This window comes from Platalea leucorodia (genome assembly GCF_965183815.1).
Source record: "Platalea leucorodia genome assembly, chromosome: 9".
NCBI classification, from domain to species: domain Eukaryota; kingdom Metazoa; phylum Chordata; class Aves; order Pelecaniformes; family Threskiornithidae; genus Platalea; species Platalea leucorodia.
The window spans coordinates 18113581-18136172 of record NC_138831.1 but is presented as its reverse complement, the minus strand read 5'-3'; the positions used below and the strand labels follow the sequence as shown (position 1 = coordinate 18136172).

Below are 22592 nucleotides of genomic sequence, written 5' to 3'. Positions count from 1 at the left end.
CCTCACTCAAGTCACACCACCATCAGTGAGACTAATAATCCAATCGCTGTAAGTTGAAGGGGAAAAAAGCAAGCTGTAAGTCCTCAAACTATCCATAATTCCACAAGCACATAAAATAACCCTCAGGAAAGTCTTCAGTCTGATTTAAGATATCTTGTCCTACTTGTTTCAATTCAAGTTGCTTCTCTACCCTGATTCAAAACAATTTCTACCTTTGCCACAAACATTCAGAGCAATATAATTACTCCCAAGATAACAGCTGCAGCAAGAGACACTTCCTCATTCTAGTACCTTAGAAGAATGTATTAAGCTCTTATTGCAAGATTTCATATACAAGACAACAGAGAGCAATATATCTCTTCAGAGGCATAATTTTACAGGATCAGGATTTGAGTCCGTAACTAGAGAACATCATTATATATACTGGAAAAACTGTGGGCATCTATAGTACTACCAGTCACTGCCACCACCACGTTCAAGAACTATAATCAACTTTTCACCTACAGAGAAACTGTGGCTTTATCCTAAATACATATGTACATAAAAACTCCTCAGAACAACTGAGATGGAAAATTGAAAACCAAATCTGAAACAGTTATCAGGAAATAATGTTGTTATTATGGCAGCACTTTCAGCATTTTGGAAGGAGCTCAGGTGATCATTTTTAATTAGAGGCATAACAAGTCTAAAAGTAACTAAAGCTGAAATAACAATTATAATATAAATCTCTCATTTTGCTTCTGTTCGCAACTGCAAGATGCAAAAGTCTCCATACCAGGTAAAAGCAAGTCACCAAGCAGGAAGGTCTCTGCTTGACAAAAATCACTGAAAAAGCACAAAGTGAGTACACAACTGTTACCTGAGGGATCCCTCCACAGGTCAGCAATATATTTCAGTCACTAGACACACTTGAATCATCCTGAGTAGAAGTGTGCTACACAAGACCATGATGCTCAGTCTCTGCTTTGAGGGATAAATCCCTATGTCTATTCATCAGAAAGCCGTACTTACCTGGCACACCGAACCCAGTTTATGTGTTGACTAAGTGAGAACAGAAACTTCTGCCTGTGAACCGTCCACACTTTGACTGTTTTGTCATCAGAAGCTGTAACTAAGGACTGGCCATCGCTGGAGAAATGAACACTCCTTACAGTTCCCGTATGAGCCTTGAAGACAGTAGATTCTCCTTTGCTATACAGAAGGAAAGAGTACTTTAAAACTGCACAACAGGACAGCAAAGACATTACGTACCTGAAAACACAAAGCTTCTGTATGCTGAGCAGTATTATTAACTGCCATTTCTATGGTAACTGCATGTGCTTACATTGGGGTTGATCAACATTTTCTTCCTAAAGGAACTCGTGCTTCATGAGCTATACAGAATACATAGCTAAAACTAGTTGTTCCAGTTCAATTCTGGAGCCCAGTCCAACAGGAAACAACCCATATTTCCTATAAAGGGGCAAAAATGCTATTGTTAATTTGTGCAACCAATTAAAACAACATTTATGGAAACATCAATATAAAAGAAGACGCTGAGTTTCTGTAATGTTTCCAGGTCCTTTGCTGCAAGGCAGGTGAGGAGGGAGGTAAGTGTTTTCATGATTCATCTAGACAGAGCCAAGCAGGCACAACTACCTCACAGCTATTCTTGTAACAGCCCATACTCCGGCTGAACGCTTCTGATGCGGCATCACACAAGAAATAACACAACTGAATTCAGCATGCCTGACGTTGTACGACTTTGAGCAAGCTACCATTGACTCAGCCAGGCAAGACAAAAGACAAGGTATTGTTGTTATTCTTTACCCACCATTTCCAAACAAATGCAAGAGACATTCTTCTGGCAAACAAACGCAAGGCATATTTAGAGATTCAAAGCATGATATATTTAGAGATCCAACAGGTATATGGGACTCTTGGTCCAAAATACATATCCAGCATGTCGTGTACTACCAGGAGCTCCATATTCAGACATAAGAGAATGGAAAGACATGGTGGTTTGCTCCCTTCTCCATTAGGGTTTAAACAGGCTTTATACTGAGGGTAAGGACTACTAAAACTGTAAAGGCCAAAAAAAAAAAAAAATCAAAATACTATATACCTTCCAGCAATATTCCCTCCCTCCTCAGAAAAGGTCAGAGCTGCCTACTTTTATTTAATCCTTTAGCTGCCAGAAGGCAAGAAACAATAAAGGTTACTTCTGAGGAAAGTTTTCTTTCTGTCCAAAACACAGAACATCCCCAAGTCTGATAAAATTCATGCAGAAATATGAAGTTACAAAATTCTGTCAGCATGGCTTATAAAAAACAAATCCCAAAGACAAAAATCCACACACCAGTGTAGCATTAACTCCTTCACTATCATATCACCCTTGAAAGGGACTGCAAGTTTTCAGATTCTTTGGAAATAAAGTCCTGGCCCGCAAACAGACTATGGGGCAGCTTCTCCCTTCCCTTTTAATGACAGCACAAAACTGGCAAGCTGAAGGTCTCAAACCTGATTCACCCTGCTTGCTGTTTTTTTGTTCTATCTGGAGAAGATAAATTGACAAAGAACACTAAATAAACACAGATTAAAGGTGCCATGCATCAAGGTGTTCACAACCAGAATAACAACAACTCCCTTTCCACACTGGTCCTTTTCTGACATGACAACCAGAGCTCACATCCCAAGCAACCAAGACAGAATCACCCAACACACCATTTAAGTTTTCCCCATCACATCCCAGTCCTTTCTTAAAATTTATACTTTAGCTCCTGAGAAATCTGACAAGTTTACACTGTAATTTATTTTCAACATTCTGCGTTAGCAGCACAGCTCTGGAGATAGCAAAATGGTACTGTTAGTCTCTTCATGGGAGACTGATAAGCAGCAAGGTTAAATTTTAATCATAATCCACTTTGTGCTTTTTAATAATATATATGCTGACATGTCATTGTGATAATTTCCTCCAGGAAAGTTTAACTAAACTGAAATTAATTATAATTGAAGTTACAAGTTGCATATTTTAGTTTTATTTCACTATAAATTCAGTTTTAACTTGATGTAATTTTACGATATTTACTGTTTAGTCACTCCACCATTATGAAAGCACTGAGACAGTTCTGTAGCTAAAGGATAAACTGGAATTTGCCCAAAAAGCAGGGCCTATATTTTTGTCACATGTGAATAATAGCATCTCTGCCCCAGAGGCATAACTCATTCTGAATATAAACTGAGTGCTAGGCATTTACATCTACAGGAGTTCAGGCATTCTGATAGTTTCAGGTGAGCATCATGATGATTAATGGGTAGGGGAAAACGGTGACATCAATCTAGTTTAACTTAGAGCAGGTTATTACTCTAGCAAACATTATCATAGATATTTAAAAGTCACTTTCATCACAGATTTTTAAAAGTCACTTTCAGAACCTATCAGTTCCATAGCAGAGGTTACTTATGTTTAACTGATCATCAAATAAAGCTTCCAATGGGTAATCATAACCCGAATAACTCATCAAAAATAAACAACTGGAAATGCTTTCCCAGGTCCCTGAAGTGACATGTTTATCTTAAAGCTGGGGTATGGTTTTTGTGTGGTTTTGTTTGGATTGGGGTTTTTTGTTGTTTGTTTTTTAAACATCCCTTTTATTTGCCGCCACAATCATCAAGTCTGCTTCTGGACACAATCCTTTAGCCTTTGATAGCAGCAATTTACAATCTTGCAAGCAAAGGAACCTCAAATACCTTTATATACGCATGTCCATTCAGAAAAAGCAATCCTACTGCTTAGCGTGGGAACCAAGAGACTAGAGGAAACGCTGGCAGCTGCTATTCTGCATCTCGACTGCAAAAAACTCATTACTTGCAGCAAGTTTTCAAGCAGAAGTTCTGCAGCTCTCTCCTGTTTGTGTTGTATTTCAACTAAGTGCTCCTTGTTGAAGACATATCACTTAAAACAATGCATCACAGAGTAAAACAATAAAAGTTCTGAGGTCTCTCAGCCAATGATTGTCAAGGACTCGGCAAGCATAAGTTAATGCAACTAAACCCTCGGCTCAAAAATAAACTTCATAAATATATATTAAGACATCTGAAGTATTGAAAGGCTAAGTAAATTCTTGTTAATCATATGCAAGCTCACAAAAAAGTCCATAGACAATCCAAAGTAGTCTTTCATCTTAATAATATGCCATTATTTACTACCAGAGTTACTAGTTTGAGAACAAGGAATAAAGATTAAAGTTATCTAACCATTTTATGGACTACAGCAAGCATGCAAGCTAGTAACTTCCACCCTGCTCACAGAACAGGTATCTCCATCACTAAACCCCAACTTGTGTTTCAGCACCTTGCTTAACACTGGCAGAGAAGCAAAGGATTAATTTGCTAGGAGGAAAAACAGACTGGAAGAGGAAGGGAAGAAAAATCCAATAATTCACCACTGATAAGTTACATTTGTGACTTGTTATATTAGCATAGGAAGTTAACACTGACTTAAAGCTTTGCAAAGGATTTTAGCTTTGTTTCCAATGCAATTTCGAGACCAATTTACCTCTCCTGTCAGAGCTGCCACATAAAATGGTTCTTCTTTCCTTCAAACAGATCCCAGTCCCATAGCTGGAGAAAGGCTATCAAGAAGCAAGGGGAAATCCCAATCCATAGTTAAAACACAAAAAGAGAGACAGAACGGAGTAGACACTTACACACTGGGAACCCATAACCGGACTGTTTTGTCTCTAGAGCCTGAAGCCACCAGGTGACCAGAAGGTGAAAACTGAACACACATCACTGCATCTTTGTGGCCCACAAAGCGATATGCTCTCATCTGAGGTCTCATACTCCAGATCATCAGGCACGAATCCATCGAGCCACTTGCTGAAATAAAAAGACAAAACAGAACCAAACCTTCATTAGTCCTCCTCCAATGACACTGAAACTACATTTCACTCTCAGTTGGCCATCACAGCTTCCAGCAATCTCAAGCACATTGTCCTTTGCACTTCACCAATGTATCGCATACTGTATATTTCATTAGTAATTCAAACAAAACAAAGTCATGCATTGGCTTGGACTGACAATTCTACTTCCAAGAGTCAGTTCATGCAACAGCTGCAGAGGCAAAAGCCACACAAGTTGCAAAACTTCTTCCAAATACATACACACTAAGTAAACACATAGATGGTCATCTCATTGCTTTTTTATTGGGAAGCGGATGCAGCTATCAGCTGCAGCAGGTTAAATATCAAGTAACACACTACAGATTAAGCAGAGAAGCCCTGTGACAGTTGGTGACTGTCCTGGTTTCAGCTGGGATAGAGTTAATTTTCTTCTTAGTAGCTGGTAGAGTGCTGTGTTTTGGATTTAGGATGAGAATAATGTTGATAACACACTGATGTTTTGGTTCTTGCTGAGTAGAGTTTACACTAGTCAAGGACTTTTTAGCTTCTTGTGCTCTGCCAGGTGCATAAGAAGCTGGGAGGGAGCATAGCTAGGACAGCTGACCCAGACTGGCCAAAGGGCTATTCCATACCATATGACATCATGCTCAGTATATAAGCTGGGGGAAGAAGAAGGAAGGGGGGGACGTTCGGAGTGATGGCGTTTGTCTTCCCAAGTAACCGTTACGCGTGATGGAGCCCTGCTTTCCTGGGGATGGCTGAACACCTGCCTGCCGATGGGAAGTAGTGAATGAATTCCTTGCTTTGCTTGTGCGCGCGGCTTTTGCTTTACCTATTAAACTGTCTTTATCTCAACCCATGAGTTTTCTCACTTTTACTCTTCCGATTCTCTCCCCCATCCCACTGGGGGGGAGTGAGCGAGCAGCTGCGTGGTGCTTAGTTGCTGGCTGGGGTTAAACCATGACAGTGACTTAAAGGCAACTCAACTACATCCCCTTCCAACATCTCTCTTGTTGTTACAAAACATTGATCAAAGCCAGCTCAGCAGTTCTTAACAATTCATGAAAAATCCAAGCTTGCAAAGAGATTAGAGCAGTGTTCAGTTTGCTAGTAGCAGGAGGGTCAGCAGGACTTGGTGGTAGTCATGAGAGGCTTTAAGGAACTACAGATGGAGATGAGGTCCCTCCATCTACTCACACTCACTCTTCCATTCTCATGCCTATACTCACCTGTGGAAAGAAAACCCAACGAACCACCACCATAACTTGCCTGTACTCTCGGGCTTCTGAGAAAGGAATGGAAGAGGGCAAAGGCACTCTCCAAAGACAAGAAGGAAGAGAAAGGGCTGGAGGGAGACCCCAGAGGGCAAAGACTTTACTTACAGAAAGGCGGCTGTCTCCTAGGACAGATGCTGCTTTTTCAAGATCTCCCTCAGCAGCAAGAGCACAGGGTCACACAAGTAGGAGGCAGAATTCAGGTGTGTGCTACATCCACTGCAAGCACAACTGATCCTGTCTTCAACAACAAAGGCCCCCTTCTTTGCTTTGCATCCCTAGCAGGACACACTGCTGTCTGTAGGCTGTGGCCAGCTCCAGCTTCACAGCAGCACATCTCAAACGAGAGCTTCCAGACATCTCCGTGACACTGAACATCATACAAGCTACATCCCCCTCCCTATCTGACAGGAGCAATATCAGTCCCTGCCAGGAATACCAGACAAGAGGTTTCCCAAACGCAAGAGTAAATTCCACTTCAGTCTAAAACTCCCCTACTCTGGTCCCATTGCCACCTCTGCGCAGTGAAAACTGAAGAGCTGCTCATCCCTTAAAGCCCAATGTATTGTGTTAAGTCTGCAGCGCTGGGACCCTAGTGATTTGTAGAAGAGCAAACATATGCCCACAGCAACTTAAAGTCTCAAACAATGACAGTAAAAATACCCCTTCAAATCAATGTTAATGCCTAAATAACAGAAAACTTCATAGATTTTCCACAGGCAAATACAGAATATACGCATCTCAGCCTGCCAACAAGCCCAAGCTGCATCTGCATCTCTCTACCTGAGTGCCAAGTGGGGCATATCTCCAGGGATATTTTAAGATGTTCCTAGAAAAAAAGATCAGTTTGATGGTAGGTTCTGATATGGCAGTATCATAAATACAAGAATATTTCAGTTCATTAGCGTTATGGCAAAATACCAAATAGATTTTGCTGGAAATGTCGTTCTATTTCACAGTGATTTCAACACAAAAATAATAGTCATCTCTTTTCCTGCTATTGATTAGGGATTGATATATGCCCATTTCAAATAGGATCATTCATTATGCATGTCCCCTAAGGGGAAACAAAAAACCTTATTATTTGTCAATTCAATTGTTGGGTTTGTATTTCATATAGGCAACACCTTTCCTTAGTGATATAAAAATTTAAGGGCAGACAAGTGTGTAAAAGCAGATTGAGCACATGGCCCAGTGTCGAGAGATTTGAATGTTAGTCATAAATACACTAAGTCATTGCCTGGCAAGGATATTAAGTTGCAATATCACAGCTTCCCCAGGACTGATGTTAAAAAATTTAAGAAAAATAATGCTTTGACGTCTCAAAGCACTTCAGTACAATACTGCTTATGTGACTTGCTGGCAATAACTATTATTGTTACTGGATTGGGCAAGCAATGTAATGGAATGGAATAAAAAGACCAAGTCTTCCAGGTTTGTTTGGGTTTTTTTGGGGGATGGAAATCGGGAAAAAGAACTTTAGAATCTCATAAGAGTCAACTACACATGATTGACCCAACAGTACTGGAAAAAAAATTCTTAGAATTTGTTCCCTTTCTTACCTGATTTCATTTACTAAAAACATCAAGAGCAACCCTTTCATGTCCTAGATGGAGGCAGAGGTCCCCATACTACTTCTGAAAGGCCATTCAAAAGCAACGCTAAATCACCTTCAGAGCACCCTTGCTAAACAGAGATCTGCCCTGACTGGATAAAGTTTTAGGGATACACAAACAGAACCACGGACACAGAGCAGAGCAAACTCTTGCTATGCAATTGAAGACACAGGAAGTGGAAAGGAAAAGATAGCAGACAACAATAAAAACAGCAGCAAGGAAAGAGGGGGTCCAAGACAAGTCTGATTCATTTTCATTTCCTTTCAGCTTCCAGAGTGTTGTGTAGGTTGCAAAATCTAGTGGGTAGTAATCCTGTTCTGAACTGCTGCATTTCTATTTATTCATGCTTACTGTGCCCACTGCCTACCACATATATTTCCTCAAACTATCATTTCTGCCTTATCTTCTCTGCAAGACAAAGCAACGTTCACCATGCCACACAGACTGAACGGCAACTTCACTAAGAGCCAAAAATTCTCCTGGTTCCTACTCAATGCACACGCAGTGGGTTACTAATAGCAACCAGGACACAAGCCTTGGCATAACCACAGGCAGCTGTCTAACAGGGAAAAATGGAAGACAGAGAAGAAAAAGTAAGGTTTTACCTTAAGTTGACTGCATGGTAAAGCCAGGTATGTGAAGTGATAAGCAACAGTAGATGTCTAAAGCTCTAGCAGGATGCACACAATCTGCCGTCCCAAAAAAAGAGGGTTTTTTTTCAAAGCACATAGAAGGGTTCATCTGAAATTCTCCAAAATCTCTGTATCATGAAAACAAGTTATTTGCTCTTATAGAGCTCAGTACCTCCATTGCTCCCTCCATTTAACTAAAGCAGAGAAGCTCTTTCTTTATCACCTAGCCATCAAAACACAGAGAGACAATTTACCCAATTGTTTCTTATTGAGACTGAAGTCCACACTAGTGACAGCATCTCTGTGGCCTTTGAAGTGTCTCTCCAGGGACGGATCTTCCTAGAAGACAATAATGTTCAGACACTATAGATTAAGAATCATCTTCGCATAATAAAACCATTTTATTTCTACAAGAGAACCAAGCCACATATTCATCCCACAAAAGCCAGGCAGCGGTAAGAACACCGTGCAACACAAAATGCAAATTTCACATGTATCAATAAACTTTAAAAGAGGCAAATTGTCCAAGCTGATAACCGCCCCTGGATCTTAGGTGACTTGCATGAATCATTCACACATTTTTACAACATGCTGCTGGTGCAGAGACCCCAAAGCTGACTATGGAACAGATCAGCCATGTCAATGACCACATGAGCAGACAGTCAAGCTCAACTGTGCTCCTACAGTTGCTCATCTCAGCCCAGGGGTAGCCAAGAGGCCACTGTTTGCACAGAAGGGATGAATTTGCAAGCCTTAACACACCTGTCGAAACAGACAGGTACAATCAGAACTGCAGCAAAATCGACTGACCCACTACCCTTCCCCGACATCTGGGGAACACAGCATGTCCCTACATAGCACCTTGCTGCGAAGGCCAAAGCCTGAGGGGGGGGGGAAACAACAAATTGAAAGAACTGTTACAAAACATTGTAACACTTGAAAATTGTCCAGACTTCAGAAGAGGCTGATCAGCCTTCAATCCCTGCTCTCATACACACAGCCTCTCTCTCCCTGGCAACCCCCACCACAGCCTGCTCCCTCAGGACTTGACTGCAGCCCCAGCCTGCTCAAACAAGCACCCAGCCCCAGAAGAACAGGGCTGACCTCACCCCACAACACCCAGTACCAGCCCTCCCCAGATCCACAGCTCCCCTCACCTGCATCAGCTCCCCCCACCCCCCAGCCTAGAGGTGCCCCCACACAAAAACGCAGTCCAATCCCAGCTGTAACAGCACCCCAAGACCGGGGGCTGCCCCTCCAGCAGCACTAAGCCCCCCCCCAAGCCCAACTCTGCCCCCAGTTCCTCCCCAGCCCCAGCTGCATGAGGCCACCCTACAGGCCCACCCCAGCAGCACAAATCCTCCCCCAAACCCAGAGCCGCCCCCAACCACCACCCCAGCACCCCCCGGGCTTTCCCCAGCAGCACCAGACAGCCCCCGACCCGGCACCAGGCCTGCCTTCCTCCCTCCCCCAAAGCACTAGGGACACCCCCCTTCCCCAACCCTGCACCGTGCCCCCCCCGGCACCGCCCCAAGAGCCACCCCCCAACAAACCCCGAGCCCAGGGGCCGCAGGTACCCCCCAGCACCAGGGGTCCCCCAACACTCCCCCCAGCCTCGGAGGCCACGGCCCCCCCCTCCAGCACCCTCCCAGACGCCCGGGCCGCCCCCGACCCTGCCCCAGCGGCCCTCCAGGCCTTCCCCCTCTCAGCGGCACTAAACCCCCGGGCCGCAGTAGACCCCGGCCCGGCCCCCCAGGCCTTCCCCCTCTCAGCCCAGCCCCGGCGGCACTAAACCCTCAAGCCGCAGCAGGACCCGACCGCCCCCTCACCAGGCAGCCGGCAGCCATGACACCTCCCCACCGCAGTTCAGTTTCCGCGCCTCCCGCGCCCCGTAGCAACGGTTCCGCCCTTAAAGGGGCCGCGGCGCCGGGCCGGAAGCGGCGGGCGGGGGCACTTCCGGCTGTGGGTGGGGCTGCGAATGGCGGTGGGGCCGCCATGAGAGGCCGGGCGCTGGAGCGGGCCTCCCCCCGCAGCAGTGGGGGCCTGGCCTCCCCCTCTCCCGCCAGTCAGGCGATAAAGCAAGCCCGGTTGGAAGCTTGGGAACGGGCCTCACAGGCCTTGCCGTGAAAGCCAGTCCCTCTGAGCGCAGCTGGCCCTGAGGGCGCTCACCAGTGTTACAAAAATCTCCTTCCCTCACTATTGCATCCATCAGCCTTTACAGTATGAAAGCGTATTAGCTTTGTAAATATATAGTAGTTCATGCTATGCACTGCAATGTAAGGAGGCAGTGAAATTTTACTTCAGTATTGTTCCTACTTCAGTAAAAGAAACTAAAGGACGGCCTGGCCCTAGGCGTGAGGCCTGTGCTGTGTGGGAGCTTAGAGCTGCCTGTGAGGCATAAAGGAGACCCCTGAACAGCTGAGATAACACCAGCATCCTGGCCTCTGGCGTGGCTTTGGAACCCTCCCAGCATCATATGCAAGTAACTCCAGCAAGACCAACTCCAGGGACATTTGGATCAATAGACAAGCAGCAAGAATGCTGCAAAAGTAGAGTTGTAGAGTTGCTGTGCAAAGTTTTCCTATGATGAGCAATCGGTGGTGTAGATGTTAGGGATTAGTCAAATCACGTTGTACCTGAATGCTTGAAAGCTATAAGATCCCTGTGTAAAACCACATTTGGGATGCCTCAATTTGTCCAGGACACCTCATGCACATGAACGATTTACCCTTGTAATTCTAGCCTTTGCGTCCTGGCCTCTCTCCTCAGTCAGCACAGGCCAATTGCGAGTTTTCATAGCATAGTACATTGCCCGCACCGCTGCCAAGACGGCATTGTCCATCCTGTTACACCTCTCCCCAGCACGGCTCTTATCACATCAGCAGGAGACATGCTTCCTAACTTTGTGCTGGAGTCGCAGAGCAGAACTGCACGTAACTCTCCTGCCCGTATTTTACAGGCTCATTTTCAGACCATCAAACATTGCATTCTTTCCTCTTCATCCTCTGGGCAGGTGTTCCTGCTCACTTTGTCTGAATCACTCCTGCTTTGTTCATAAATGCAGAGCACTTACTTGTTTGGAGGCCTTCTGACTTAATAGCTGGGTTTTTTTGGAGAGAGCTTGTTCTGCTATGTGAAATTGCATTACAAAAGAAACGGATTTTTCTCCAGTTATTAAGAAACTGACAGCTTCATTCAATACACACAGAATCCTCCGGCTTTTGTTTCAGTGTTACCAAACCATTTCCAACTTACACAGGTCTGGCTTTGTTGTTGAAAACTGCCTGTTATGGTGTAGGGCAGTGGATGGACTCTAACACGGTGCTTCCCAGGAGCACAGCCAAGCAATAAGGACCTTTACAAGACACATTGCAAGCTGTGCTGAGGTTGGACCAGAAATTATTTTGCTCCCACTCCTAAGAGCAAAAAAAGGAAAAGAAGTTTTCCCTAATGTGAATCGGCCCAAGCAATCAAGCTCTCCAATTCTCAGAAAGCAACTGGTCATGTATTTTGTTTAAATGCATATTTGTGCCTTTTACAGCTTTTTTCCTTTTTCTTCTTTAAGATTAATATCTCTAACTGAAAAGTTGCTTCATGCGGGGTTAAAAAACATTTGCTTTCTTAAGGAAAAGGAGAGCCAAGTGGAACACCTGACAATTTCAAACCTTTTCCTTATCTGCCAGGATGCTTTGCTTTGGTCAATGTCCAAACACACCTCTCCCACCACCAGCTGCAGCTTTTTTTCCCCCTAAATCAGCCAACAGCATCAAGCCAGTCTTAGCATGCGCTGGCCTCACCCACAGCAGTCATGATCCATCCCTGGGAACGGCACTTGCACCTCCCAACACCTCCCCACCAGATTCCAGCAAGTAGGAGAAGGATACAAATCCCCACTGAGGTCAGCATTGGTGCAGGGCTACATACCCCGCTGCCAGCCTGCATTCACTGCCTACGTGTTGCCTCTTGAGCCTACTGATGTCCCTCATGGCCACAGCAAACCAATACTGGTGCGATCCAGGCTGCCATGGAGCCATAAACACAATCCCGTGAATTGTGCTTCTCAGAGAAGCCATCCGTCCTTCTCCCTCCTGCACTGCCATCCCATGGTTAACAGTCTGCTGGTTCAAGGGTGTTTGTGTGTCTGAACAGCTCTCCATTTCCCCCGGCCCTTTGAGTTACTGCGTGTGAAGAGATATATGCCTCCCTCAGGCACGGCCTTTCTGCCCACATAGCTATGGATCTTGGATCTATAAATCTGAAGCAGTTTCCAACATCACTTAATCTGTTCTTCATTAAATTCTTTGGCGTTTGACAATTAGCTTTTCTTCCTCTGCATGGAAATAAACCAGAACGCAGAAAAGATGCTACATATGCTCAATGCGCTAAAGAAGCCTTGTACAACCCATTTTAGAGAAATAGGAAGTCAGAAACATGCTGTGGTTGCACTCCCGCTTATTAAAGTGGGAAATGGGAACCTTTGCTTTTACTGAAGGATTCCACCACCCCAAAAAAACCCAGCCCACCTTTTAGATGATACAGTAGCAGCATCTATGGTGGCCATGGATGACTACTTCACTTACCAAGCCCTCAGCCCTGGGGTGCCACTGCTTAACACCAACAAGCAGAGGAAACGGCACCCCTTTGGCGAGACATTCATATCTGCAGCAGTCCAGAACAAATGTCAAAACAAAAAGAACTAAAGAATATTCATGCCAAGGTCTTTGGGAAAAAAAAGGGCCCTCAGGAGCAATGGGCACACATCAGGTCCTGTGGTGGAGAGGACAGGGTCTCCAGATAGCCCAGTTCGGCCAGGGCAGCACTGGCCAGGCTCTGTCCCAGCAGCCAAATGTCTTTGTGGTGTTATCTGCCATGGGTTTGGGCAAGATGGGATTTTCCCATCCCTCGGAAATCATGGTCCTGGGAGCCAGCCCCCTCCCTACGCCCCAGCCGGGGTGATGGACCTCAGCCCATGTGCTGTCACCCCGCCACAGGCAGCACCCCGGTGTCACCACCGGCTGAAGAGACACGGCCAGGAGTGTGACTCCTGCTTTTCTTCAGATGAACACCTGAGGGCAGGCTGAGGCCTCTTCTAGCCTTCAGTTTTCTAAAGATGCAGAAATAACCAGGAAAATCAGATAAAATGCAACATGATTTCAGTAAAGATAAATCATACCAAACTAGCCAGCTTCTTTGTTAAGACTACCATAACTCTGGGTGAAAAAAGCATTGAACTAGCCTCTTTCAAATACCATTTGCCAGCTTGCAACCTAGACATTATATAGCAATTCTCGGCAAGCCGTTCCCTGGGGTTATTTGTATGACCATGAATCAGGAAGAGACCAGAAGCCCCAGGATCTGCCACCTCTATCATGATGACAGAGCCTTGGGCTGCAAAGCTATTGCACAGCATCAGACCCACCCAGAATTCAGGTGGGTCGTTCTTGCATGAAATTACAGCTAACCTTTGACTTCAAGCCCAATTCAGAATGCCCTGAACTTCTCTCTAGAGAAAGTGGGTTTAAATTTAGCAACTAAACTGAATGTTTACCACTTCTGTATTGCGAACCCCAGTTCTCACGTGTCCTGTTAATATTTAAACTGCTGAGCACGCCAGTCTCTATACATACGTTTGCAGTTTTAAGAATATGCCAACAGGGGGACAGTGTGCTAGGCTTCAGAAAGTCACGATGAGACTTTTCCTGGAAAAGCTGAGGTTGTCGATGAGACCAGTGGTGGGAAGAAGTATTTGCCATCTACAGAGGAAGTGCCAAGAGATGTGGAGTTGGTCAAGGCAACGCACACAAGCTAAGATGGAACCAGCAACCGCACCCAGGTGTCCCAGTGACTAGCAGCACTCTCAGAACAAGGTCATCCTGCCTCCGTGACCACCATGATCCCAGCATGGGTCTTCCACAGCTGTTTTGTGTCCCATCCCAATACGCCCTAGAGATGGAGGCAGGGGCCTTGAGCAACCAACCCTGCAAGGCTTTGGCATATGTCAACCAAACCAGCTGGGATGAGGCAGCCACCCTGTTATTGCCACTTTGCATCCAGAGAGCACAGCAGGGATTTAGGCAGCTACAAGGAGCCAAAAATTGCAGGTGAAGATCAGTGTAGTCCAGAGACTTGCTGTCCATACTTTCCTCATGCTGTGGAAGGAGGCAGCTGCAGCCAGTTCAGGCACCGCAGAGGGGACCAAGTCCACCAAGGAGCTCAGCTGATGACAATGACATGGTCCCATTGCTTCCGTGGGGAGATGCTGCTTTACATCAGCTGAAGACATAGCTTGCTGTCACATCAGTGATTTTCTCTGTAATGACTTCATCCTCCCACGTGTGCCAAACCCATTTATTTATAGCCCACAATTTTTTTCTCCCACCTGCCATTGTGCTTATTTTCCTTTCTTATGGAGTTAAGAAAAAGACGGGAGAAAAAAATCTTTTCCTCAAGTACATCTCTCACTGGCCTAAATGCAAATTTGTTCAAGCAAATTCAGAGCGCTTTGATCCTGTGTGAGTGAGAGGGGAAAGGGGAAGGGAGCAGACTCTGCTGCTATCGGAACAGATCTTTACTGCTGCGTAACTAGGCAATGGAGCAAAAGCCACAGGAGTTTAAAGAGGAAGCTCAGCCAAAGGTCACCTGGCTGTCCTAGGTGCTTGTTATCAGAGCCTTGAAAAGAGGGAGGAAGGTGACATGAGCTGATTATAGCCACAACTGGAAAAAGCTGACAGGGCTGGGGGAGCCCGTCACCCCTCGGCATGCAGGGGTGCTTTGCTGTTGTAAAGCAAAGGGTCGGCAGAGCCCTGGCTCTGGAGCTGTTCAGGGCACTAAGAGAAAATTTGTCTGTCTCAGATCCAAAGCATCTGTTAGGCAGAGACAGAAAGCGCCCTGTTAATTGCAATACCGTATTTTATTTGCTGCCTCATCTTTGCAGGTGACTTTCATTGCTCATCCGTATAGCTTAAGTGGTGAGGGAAAGGGTGACAAGGGGACAGAGACATACTGAAACCAGGACATATCCTGGAGCACCAGAGGAATACACTGCTACTCCCTGTGTGAAGCTACACAGTTCTTCAGCCATCCAAGAGAGGTGGAGGGATGGCAGGTCACACATGCCTACAGTTTCCAGAACTGGCCTAAATGAGGAGAAAGATTCAGGAGTAAGAAATCCTGGCAAGCTGGATCCAGCCAGAATCCCATCAGCAGCTTTCTGGGCATCTACGAAGTTGTCTCTGCCCACTTACTTTGGTTCTAGTGTCTTAAGCCACTGTAAGATCTTCAAATCTGTTACACAAATTTAGATCAAACCCACCTTTAAAATATCTCCCAGTACAGGTGGCCCCAACTCTGCTGATCCCGCTGACCAAGGGCAAGCAGCTGCTTTCAGTCCCTGAAATTTCTCTGCTGTTGCCTGCAGGGGTGAGCGGAGTTCAGACTTCACTGAACTCATGATTGCATCAGCCCAGAACTCAAAGTGCATGGAGACTGGTACTAGCTGAGTTCACAGGAGTGAAGCTGAGACCTTTGGGACACGGAGTTCCCCGCTTGTGGGGCATGCACCCAGCATCCGTGCCTGGCAGGGGCATTGCCTCACAGACCCTGGCACTGGAGCAGGCCTCGCCAGAGCAGGTATTATTAGCCTGAACAGTGCTAGAGGAGCATGCTTGGAGTTCTTCATCTCTCTCCATTAGGCTGCTTTCCAATCATCGTTGGTCACTGGGCTGGATCACATTTGGCCTTAACTTTTAAGCCCATAATCTTGTTGAAAATCTTTGTCATGAAATATCCAAAGTCTGGGTCCTGACGCTGCAAATTAGAGGAGGGTATCAGCCTGCCCCTGCCAAAGGATATCGAGTTTCCACACGAAAGATTACATGGGAAGAGCCAAAAGGATCCACACTCAGCCATGCCAAGAGCAGAGTGCGCAGGAGGATGTCGACCTTTCTAGAGAAACTCCTGTAGACAGCACTGAGTTTGGTTCTTCTAAAGCTCTACCCTCCCAGTGGCCTTGCACCTCCTGAAGACCCAGGATGGCCGTCTGCTCTCCTTTCCATAACCATTCCTGCATGCTGTGGAGAAGAATGGCAGATCAACGTGACCAGGGCAGACCACAGAACAAAACCAAGTATCTGTTGCATTTGCTACCTTTACATGCTGAAGGGAAAGACGCATCTGTTTGCAAAAAGTCAGAGCAGCCCTGGTTCCAATCAGCGTTAACTCTGTGGCATCCACCTAACCATATGTGAGGTTCAACAAGGCCTAGTGCCAGGTCCTGCACTTGGGTCACAACAACCCCATGCAACGCTACAGGCTTGGGGAGGAGTGGCTGGAGAGCTGCCCATAGGAAAAGGACCTGGGGGTGCTGGTTGACAGCTGCCTGAACATGAGCCAGCAGTGTGCTCAGGTGGCCAAGAGGGCCAATGGCATCCTGGCTTGTATCAGAAATAGCGTGGCCAGCGGGACCAGGGAGGTGATAGTGCCCCTGTACTCGGCACTGGTGAGGCCGCACCTCAAGTACTGTGTTCAGTTTTGGGCCCCTCACTGCAAGAAGGGCATGGAGGTGCTGGAGCGTGTCCAAAGAAGGGCCACAATGCTGGTGAAGGGTCTAGAGAACAAGTCCTATGAGGAGCAGCTGAGGGAGCTGGGGTTGTTTAGTCTGGAGAAGAGGAGGCTGAGGGGAGACCTTATCGCTCTGTACAACTACCTGAAAGGAGGTTGTAGCGAGGTGAGGGTCGGTCTCTTCTCCCTAGCAACAAGCGGTAGGACAAGAGGAAATGGGCTCAAGCTGCGCCAGGGGAAGTTTAGGTTGGATATTAGGGAAAAATTCTTCGCTGAAAGGGTAGTCAGGCCCTGGAACAGGCTGCCCAGGGAAGTCCCCATCCCTGGGGGTATTTAAAAGACGGGTAGATGTGGTGCTTAGGGACATGGTTTAGTGGTGGACTTGGCAGTGCTAGGTTAACGGTTGGACTCGATAATCTTAAGGGTCTTTTCCAACCTTAACGATTCTATGATTCTATGATTCTATAACCATCTCCCCTGCAACTTCTTTCCCCTCTCTGGACAGCTTGTAGAGTTGGTAAAGCCAGACCCTTCTGCAGTGAATTTAACTGTGTGATGGGACAGTGGTCCTTTGTATTTCCAAGCCAGTTCGAGGCAGACAGAACCAGAGAGGTGTTGTGGCCCACTGTCCACCACCCAGACCAGTTCCTTCCTTGCATGGATCATTTCCCCTTCCAACATCTTATTCTCAGAGAGAGAAAGAGGTGCCTGGCTGCTCTTCTGTGCTGTGCCAACAGGAGCTCAGCCTTTGCTGGACTTCTTGGTGCTACCATGACTTTGGCGCATGCCTGTGCTGGGACGTCTGTCTTGCTAAGACCACTAAAGGACAAGTGGGAACCCCAGCCGCAGAACTATGTAAGAACAGTGTTTTCCACTGTCCAAACAGGACAGGACAACTAGAAAAGGTTTATTGTTCAAACAGTTTATTACCAACTCTATTTGGCTCCATTTATTACTAACTCTATTAGAATCTATTTCTTACCTATTCTATTAGACTACTTATTACCAACTCTATTAGACCCTATTTATTTCCACCTCTGTTAGGCTCTGTTCACTCTGTAGCTACTATCCCTACCCTAACTACCATGTGCCACGCTGGGTCCAGGCCCATCACCTGCAGCTGCAGCGTTGGTGGCACAGGTGCAGGTGGGACAACGCGGGGCTGTTGGGCTTTGGCCATGGGGTGGCATTGGCGTGGCCATGGCAAGGGCTGCTGCCAGCACGGGCATCGCCAGCTGGGGGTTGCAGCAAGGAGAGAGGCCGGCCCAGGGGACCAGCCCAGCCGCTGCGCCGGGCTGCAGGGGGGGAAGGTGGGAAAGCCCAGCCCTGGTGCCCAAGGTGGCAGCTGTGGCGCAGGAGGTGCAGCCTGGTGCGGTGCCGGAGCAGCGCGCTGGAGGCCAGCCGGGGCCCGGCTGCTGGGTGGTGGTGCCAGGGACAGGGCAGCCCAGAAGCTCTCCCTGCCTGCTGCTCCAGCAGGGTCGGGAAGTGGGGGGGCAGCTGCCTGGGAAGGGGTTTGGGCAGGGAGGTGCTTTAGCCCAGCATTTTGTTGGTGGGGACCTGCGAGGGGGAGATGCCAGCCTGTCCTGTTGTGGAGCTGGTGCAAACACCTCTGTCTCCATCCCAGCAGCGGCTCCGCACGTAGGCCGAAGACCTTGGCTGCTCCCTGAGGGGAAGATGCCTTTGGCAGGGCTGGGGCTGCAGCCAGTGTCCGGAGTGCTGGGTTTGTGGGGTCCCTCCTCATCCGAGGTTGCTTCACCTTCCCCATGTGGTACCCTGACTAGGTCCCTTCTGGCCCCCTTTATTTCCCTCTGGGTGTCCAGCGGTGTGAGGAAGTCTGTTTCCCCAGCTGAATGAATGCAAGAAAATTGAAATCTCTTCCCATTTGCTGCCCGTTTCTTCTGTAGGCAGAGAAGGGCTCTGTGAGTTGAAGAGCACTGCTTCTGCAAGGGAATAGGCGTGCGCCCAGGCAATGCTCCCCTCCCAGATTTCAGCAGTCTCCCAGGGGCTGCTCTGTAGGATCAACTGGAAGTAACACCCTATGAAGGCTGTGCAGAGGAAATGGAAGAAACGGGAGGTGTGCAACCCCCCTTTCCCTGGTTTGGTTCCTCTGCTTCTCTTTGCTCTTTCAAAGGGAGGGACGAAAGCAACATCATCAATCCTGCTCTGTAAAGCTTTTGAATCAACCCCCTCTCTACAGGATCAGGAGCTTTTTCTGTAAGGAGAGGTCTGATCTTGAGGCAGTGGAACTGGGCGATTCTCTTCCCCTTGGCATTTGGATCCGGCCCTGGGAGGTTTGTGAACCTGTGGTGTGAGTGTTAGGGCAGTGAAGGTGAAGACACTAAGGATGAGGACAGTGTGGGCAGAGCTCAGTGATGGGTGTCTGGGCAGAGCAAGGAGCGTCTCACAGAACTGCCGGAGCATCCCTGAAGTCCTGGCCCAGGCAGAGGCAAGGCGCAGATCAGCTGGACTTTGCTGTTACCCTGCAGTGCTGGAAAAGGCCAGAGTCTGGAGGGGAAAAAGGAGTGGACCGAGTGCGGACACCAGCATGACTTCATGTCTTAAATGACAATGAAGCTTAATTTCTTCTTATTTTTTTAGCTCTCAAATAAATGGAAGGTCTGGTATTTCCTTGCTGCACCCCAGTGGTTATTCTTGCTCTCCCCTGGGGTTTGTGCACCCTCTTTGGAGCCTGGGGTCTTGGAAAAGTGAGTTGAGGAGCAATCTGCATGTCCTCTGCTGGGGAGCATGTTGCAAACCCAGTGTTTGCAGCACCTGGCTCAGTAGCTGTGATGGCCCCATCTCTGGGTTAGCATTTTTAAAAGGAACGATTTCATTGAGTGTGTTTTGGTCAGACCTGTGTTCCCACTTTGGTTTGCTTCTAGAGGAGCTTATGCAAACTTGGGAAGCTCTCAAAGTGCGTGCAAGATCTCTGATTTCTAAGAATCTCAGCTTGATTGCTGGGAGAAATGATTAGAGTGCTTGCGTTGGTTCCCCTTTAGTGGGTGAAATATAAACTCAGTCTGGGCTTCTGATATACAAACAGGACAGGACAACTGGAAAAGGTTTATTGTACGAACAGTTTATTACCAACTCTACTAGGCTTTGCTTCTTACCAACTCTATTAACCTCTATCTATTAACAATGCTATTAACTAAACACTATTGACTTGCTAGCAACTCTCTGTGCTCTCTCTAGGATGTGCCGTGCTGGGGTCCATCTGCAGGGTTGGGGCTGCAGGTGCAGGTGGGGCAGTGGGGGACTGTTGGGCTTTGGCCGTGGGGTAGCCTTGGCCTCGGCAGAGCCGAGGCTGCTGCCAGCACAGGCATTGCAAACTGTGGAGGAGCATGAGCAGCACGCTGGAGGTCCTCTGGGGTTTGGCTGCTGGGTGGTGGTAGAAAGAAGAGGGCCAGAGGGGTGAAGCTCTGGCTGCCTGCTGCTCCGGCAGGCTCTGGAAGCGTGGGAGCAGCTGCTGGTGGAGATGGATGGGTGCTGCCGAGGCCAGGAGGTGTGGCAGCCCATCGCTTGGTGGGTGCGGTCATCATGGGTGGAGATGCCTGCGTGTCCCCTGCAGGCTGACCACCCGGGCTTCTGGAGGGGTGCCTGTCGTCCACCTCCGGTGCATCTGGGGCTCTCCATTTGACGCCAACTCTCCTCTTGCACTTTTCCAGCAGCTGGGGATGCTCTCTGTTAAAGCTGGGGTTATAGTAGTAGAGTATCTAAAAAAAAAGCCAAGGAGAGGAGTTAGTTGACACCATCCCAAGACTGGAAAACACCAAGCTACGAGAACTAAGACTCTGAATTGCAAAAGATGAGCATGGCTATTGAAAAGGACTCTCGGGGGCCTTTGAAACCTAAACCTCAGGCTAAAACGTTACATGATGGTTCTGTCCAGTCATCGTCACCCTCGGGTTTTTGCCGTCTGGGAGCAGAGCAGTGTAGGAGTTCCAAAAGCATAGGAACTGCTTTTGAAAGCCAAACACCACGACTTTTCAGCAGCTTCAGTGTGGCTATGAGCAGGCAGGTAATACTCTGGTCCTTAGATGCATCTTCTTGGCATTCAGCAGGTGCCACAGAGAAGGTTTCAGATTTGGTACAGCAAGACACGTAGCAAAGGCATTACAAGAAATCAGGCTATGCTGAGTCTGTCTTTCCATTTAACGGGTTCAAACTCAGGGGATATAACTGAACTGTATTTTAGCTGCGTTCCTACTAGTCAGAAAGACTAACTCAAACCTTCCTGAAAACGGCCTGAGAAGGAAATTAAAACCAGACCGCTGGCTACCATCCTCACCTCCCATGTTTCAAGCCCTTATCTGATGTGAAGGTCCCTCTCTCCCCCAAGACTATTGTGAGCGTCAGTTGTTGTGCGGAGCAACTGCTGTACCTGGCTGTGAGCAGAAGCTGCTGCTTCTTCTGCCAGGAATTCAGGCAGGGAGGCAGATCGTTGGAAATCCCGCTGCGTTTTGGTGAATCCATAGAGGTTCATCTGCCGGAGGAAACTCTTCATGCTCTGCGTGGCAAAAACCCGCAGAGGTCCTCCCCTGCCTAGCACCTCCTCTTTGAAGAGTTCTTCGTTGATGGCCACGCATTTTCCACCCTCGCTCCACCAAATGGACCGAAACTGGTCGCTTTCCACCATTCTCCAAAGCTTCTGTGGAAAGCAGAGGGACGAGAACCCATTGGCTTTGCCCGTGCGCTTGTTGGAAACAGGAGGGACTCGTTTGGTCCCGTGCCCGCCACTGCCAGGCTGGACAGCCCACTCCTCCTTTCTCGCTCGTGTGGCAGTGTCACAGGGTGCTCTTCCCCACCGTCCTGGAAAGCCAGGAGAAGCCGTGTCTGCCCACTGCCCCAGGCTGTCCAGAGCAGAAAGGGATGGTGTTTCTGTGGGAGACAGCTCCCTTTTCATTTCTTTTGTCCCTGCTGTACCGAAGCTTCTCTCGCTTGCCATCGCCCTGGATAGCCAGGGCTGGTCCTGCCAGTCAGCAAGCAAAGGCCAACTGGCGCCGGCTGACGGTGGGCAGCAATGGGATATTCTGACATGCCACTGTGACGCCTGTGCTGCATAGTGGTGACATCAGAGCGTGACATCACGGTGATGTCTGACAGTGGTGCTCTGGCAGAAGGGAGCAGCCAGAGGAGACATTGCTGAAGAGCACTTGTTGCTTTTCACTCCCAGAGCCCCCGGTGGTGGGACTCCAGAGCCCAGAAGTCAATAAAGCTGTGTTGAACAGCTGTAGGCAATGAGAGGACCGTGCTGTGTCCGGCTGCATCCAGGAGTGGGTCCGCAGGGAGGAGCGGGGATGGCTGCAGCGTTGGGCATCCCAGTGCCCTGTTTGGGATGTTTTCCAGCTGGGCACCTCTGGCACCTGCAGAAACGTCCTTACGGTCTTTGTTGTATTGTTGCTGGACGCTGACTGTACGGAAACATCATCCAAGCTGTTAAAGCCGCCTAAAGTTTGCATTCACCTAAATGCAAAGAGCAGTGGCAAGTGTGTAGGACGAAGCCTCTGCCAGGCGCAAGAGAAGGTAGCCCAAGACACAGGGAAAGCCTTGGGGAAAAGGAGGAGGATTTCTCCAGTCCTCCACTTTTTCCAGTGGCATTGCAATACAGAGCCAGAGCAAGATGGC

At 47.8% G+C, this 22592-nt stretch overlaps 1 protein-coding gene across 2 annotated transcripts in view; it reads right to left on the bottom strand.

The window, feature by feature from the left end:
* The window catches only part of POC1A (POC1 centriolar protein A), a 67360-nt gene extending 57047 nt beyond the window's left edge, over positions 1 to 10313 (bottom strand). For both annotated transcript variants that reach the window (XM_082321720.1, XM_082321721.1), the window contains exons 1-4: positions 10235 to 10313; positions 8660 to 8744; positions 4689 to 4860; positions 1012 to 1191 (exon numbers count right to left, since the gene is read on the bottom strand). In XM_082321720.1, coding sequence (XP_082177846.1) covers positions 1012 to 1191; positions 4689 to 4860; positions 8660 to 8744; positions 10235 to 10252 — 455 coding nt within the window. In that variant the 5' untranslated portion in view covers positions 10253 to 10313. The remainder of the gene's footprint in view (positions 1 to 1011; positions 1192 to 4688; positions 4861 to 8659; positions 8745 to 10234) is intronic.
* Positions 10314 to 22592: the final 12279 nt, after the last annotated feature.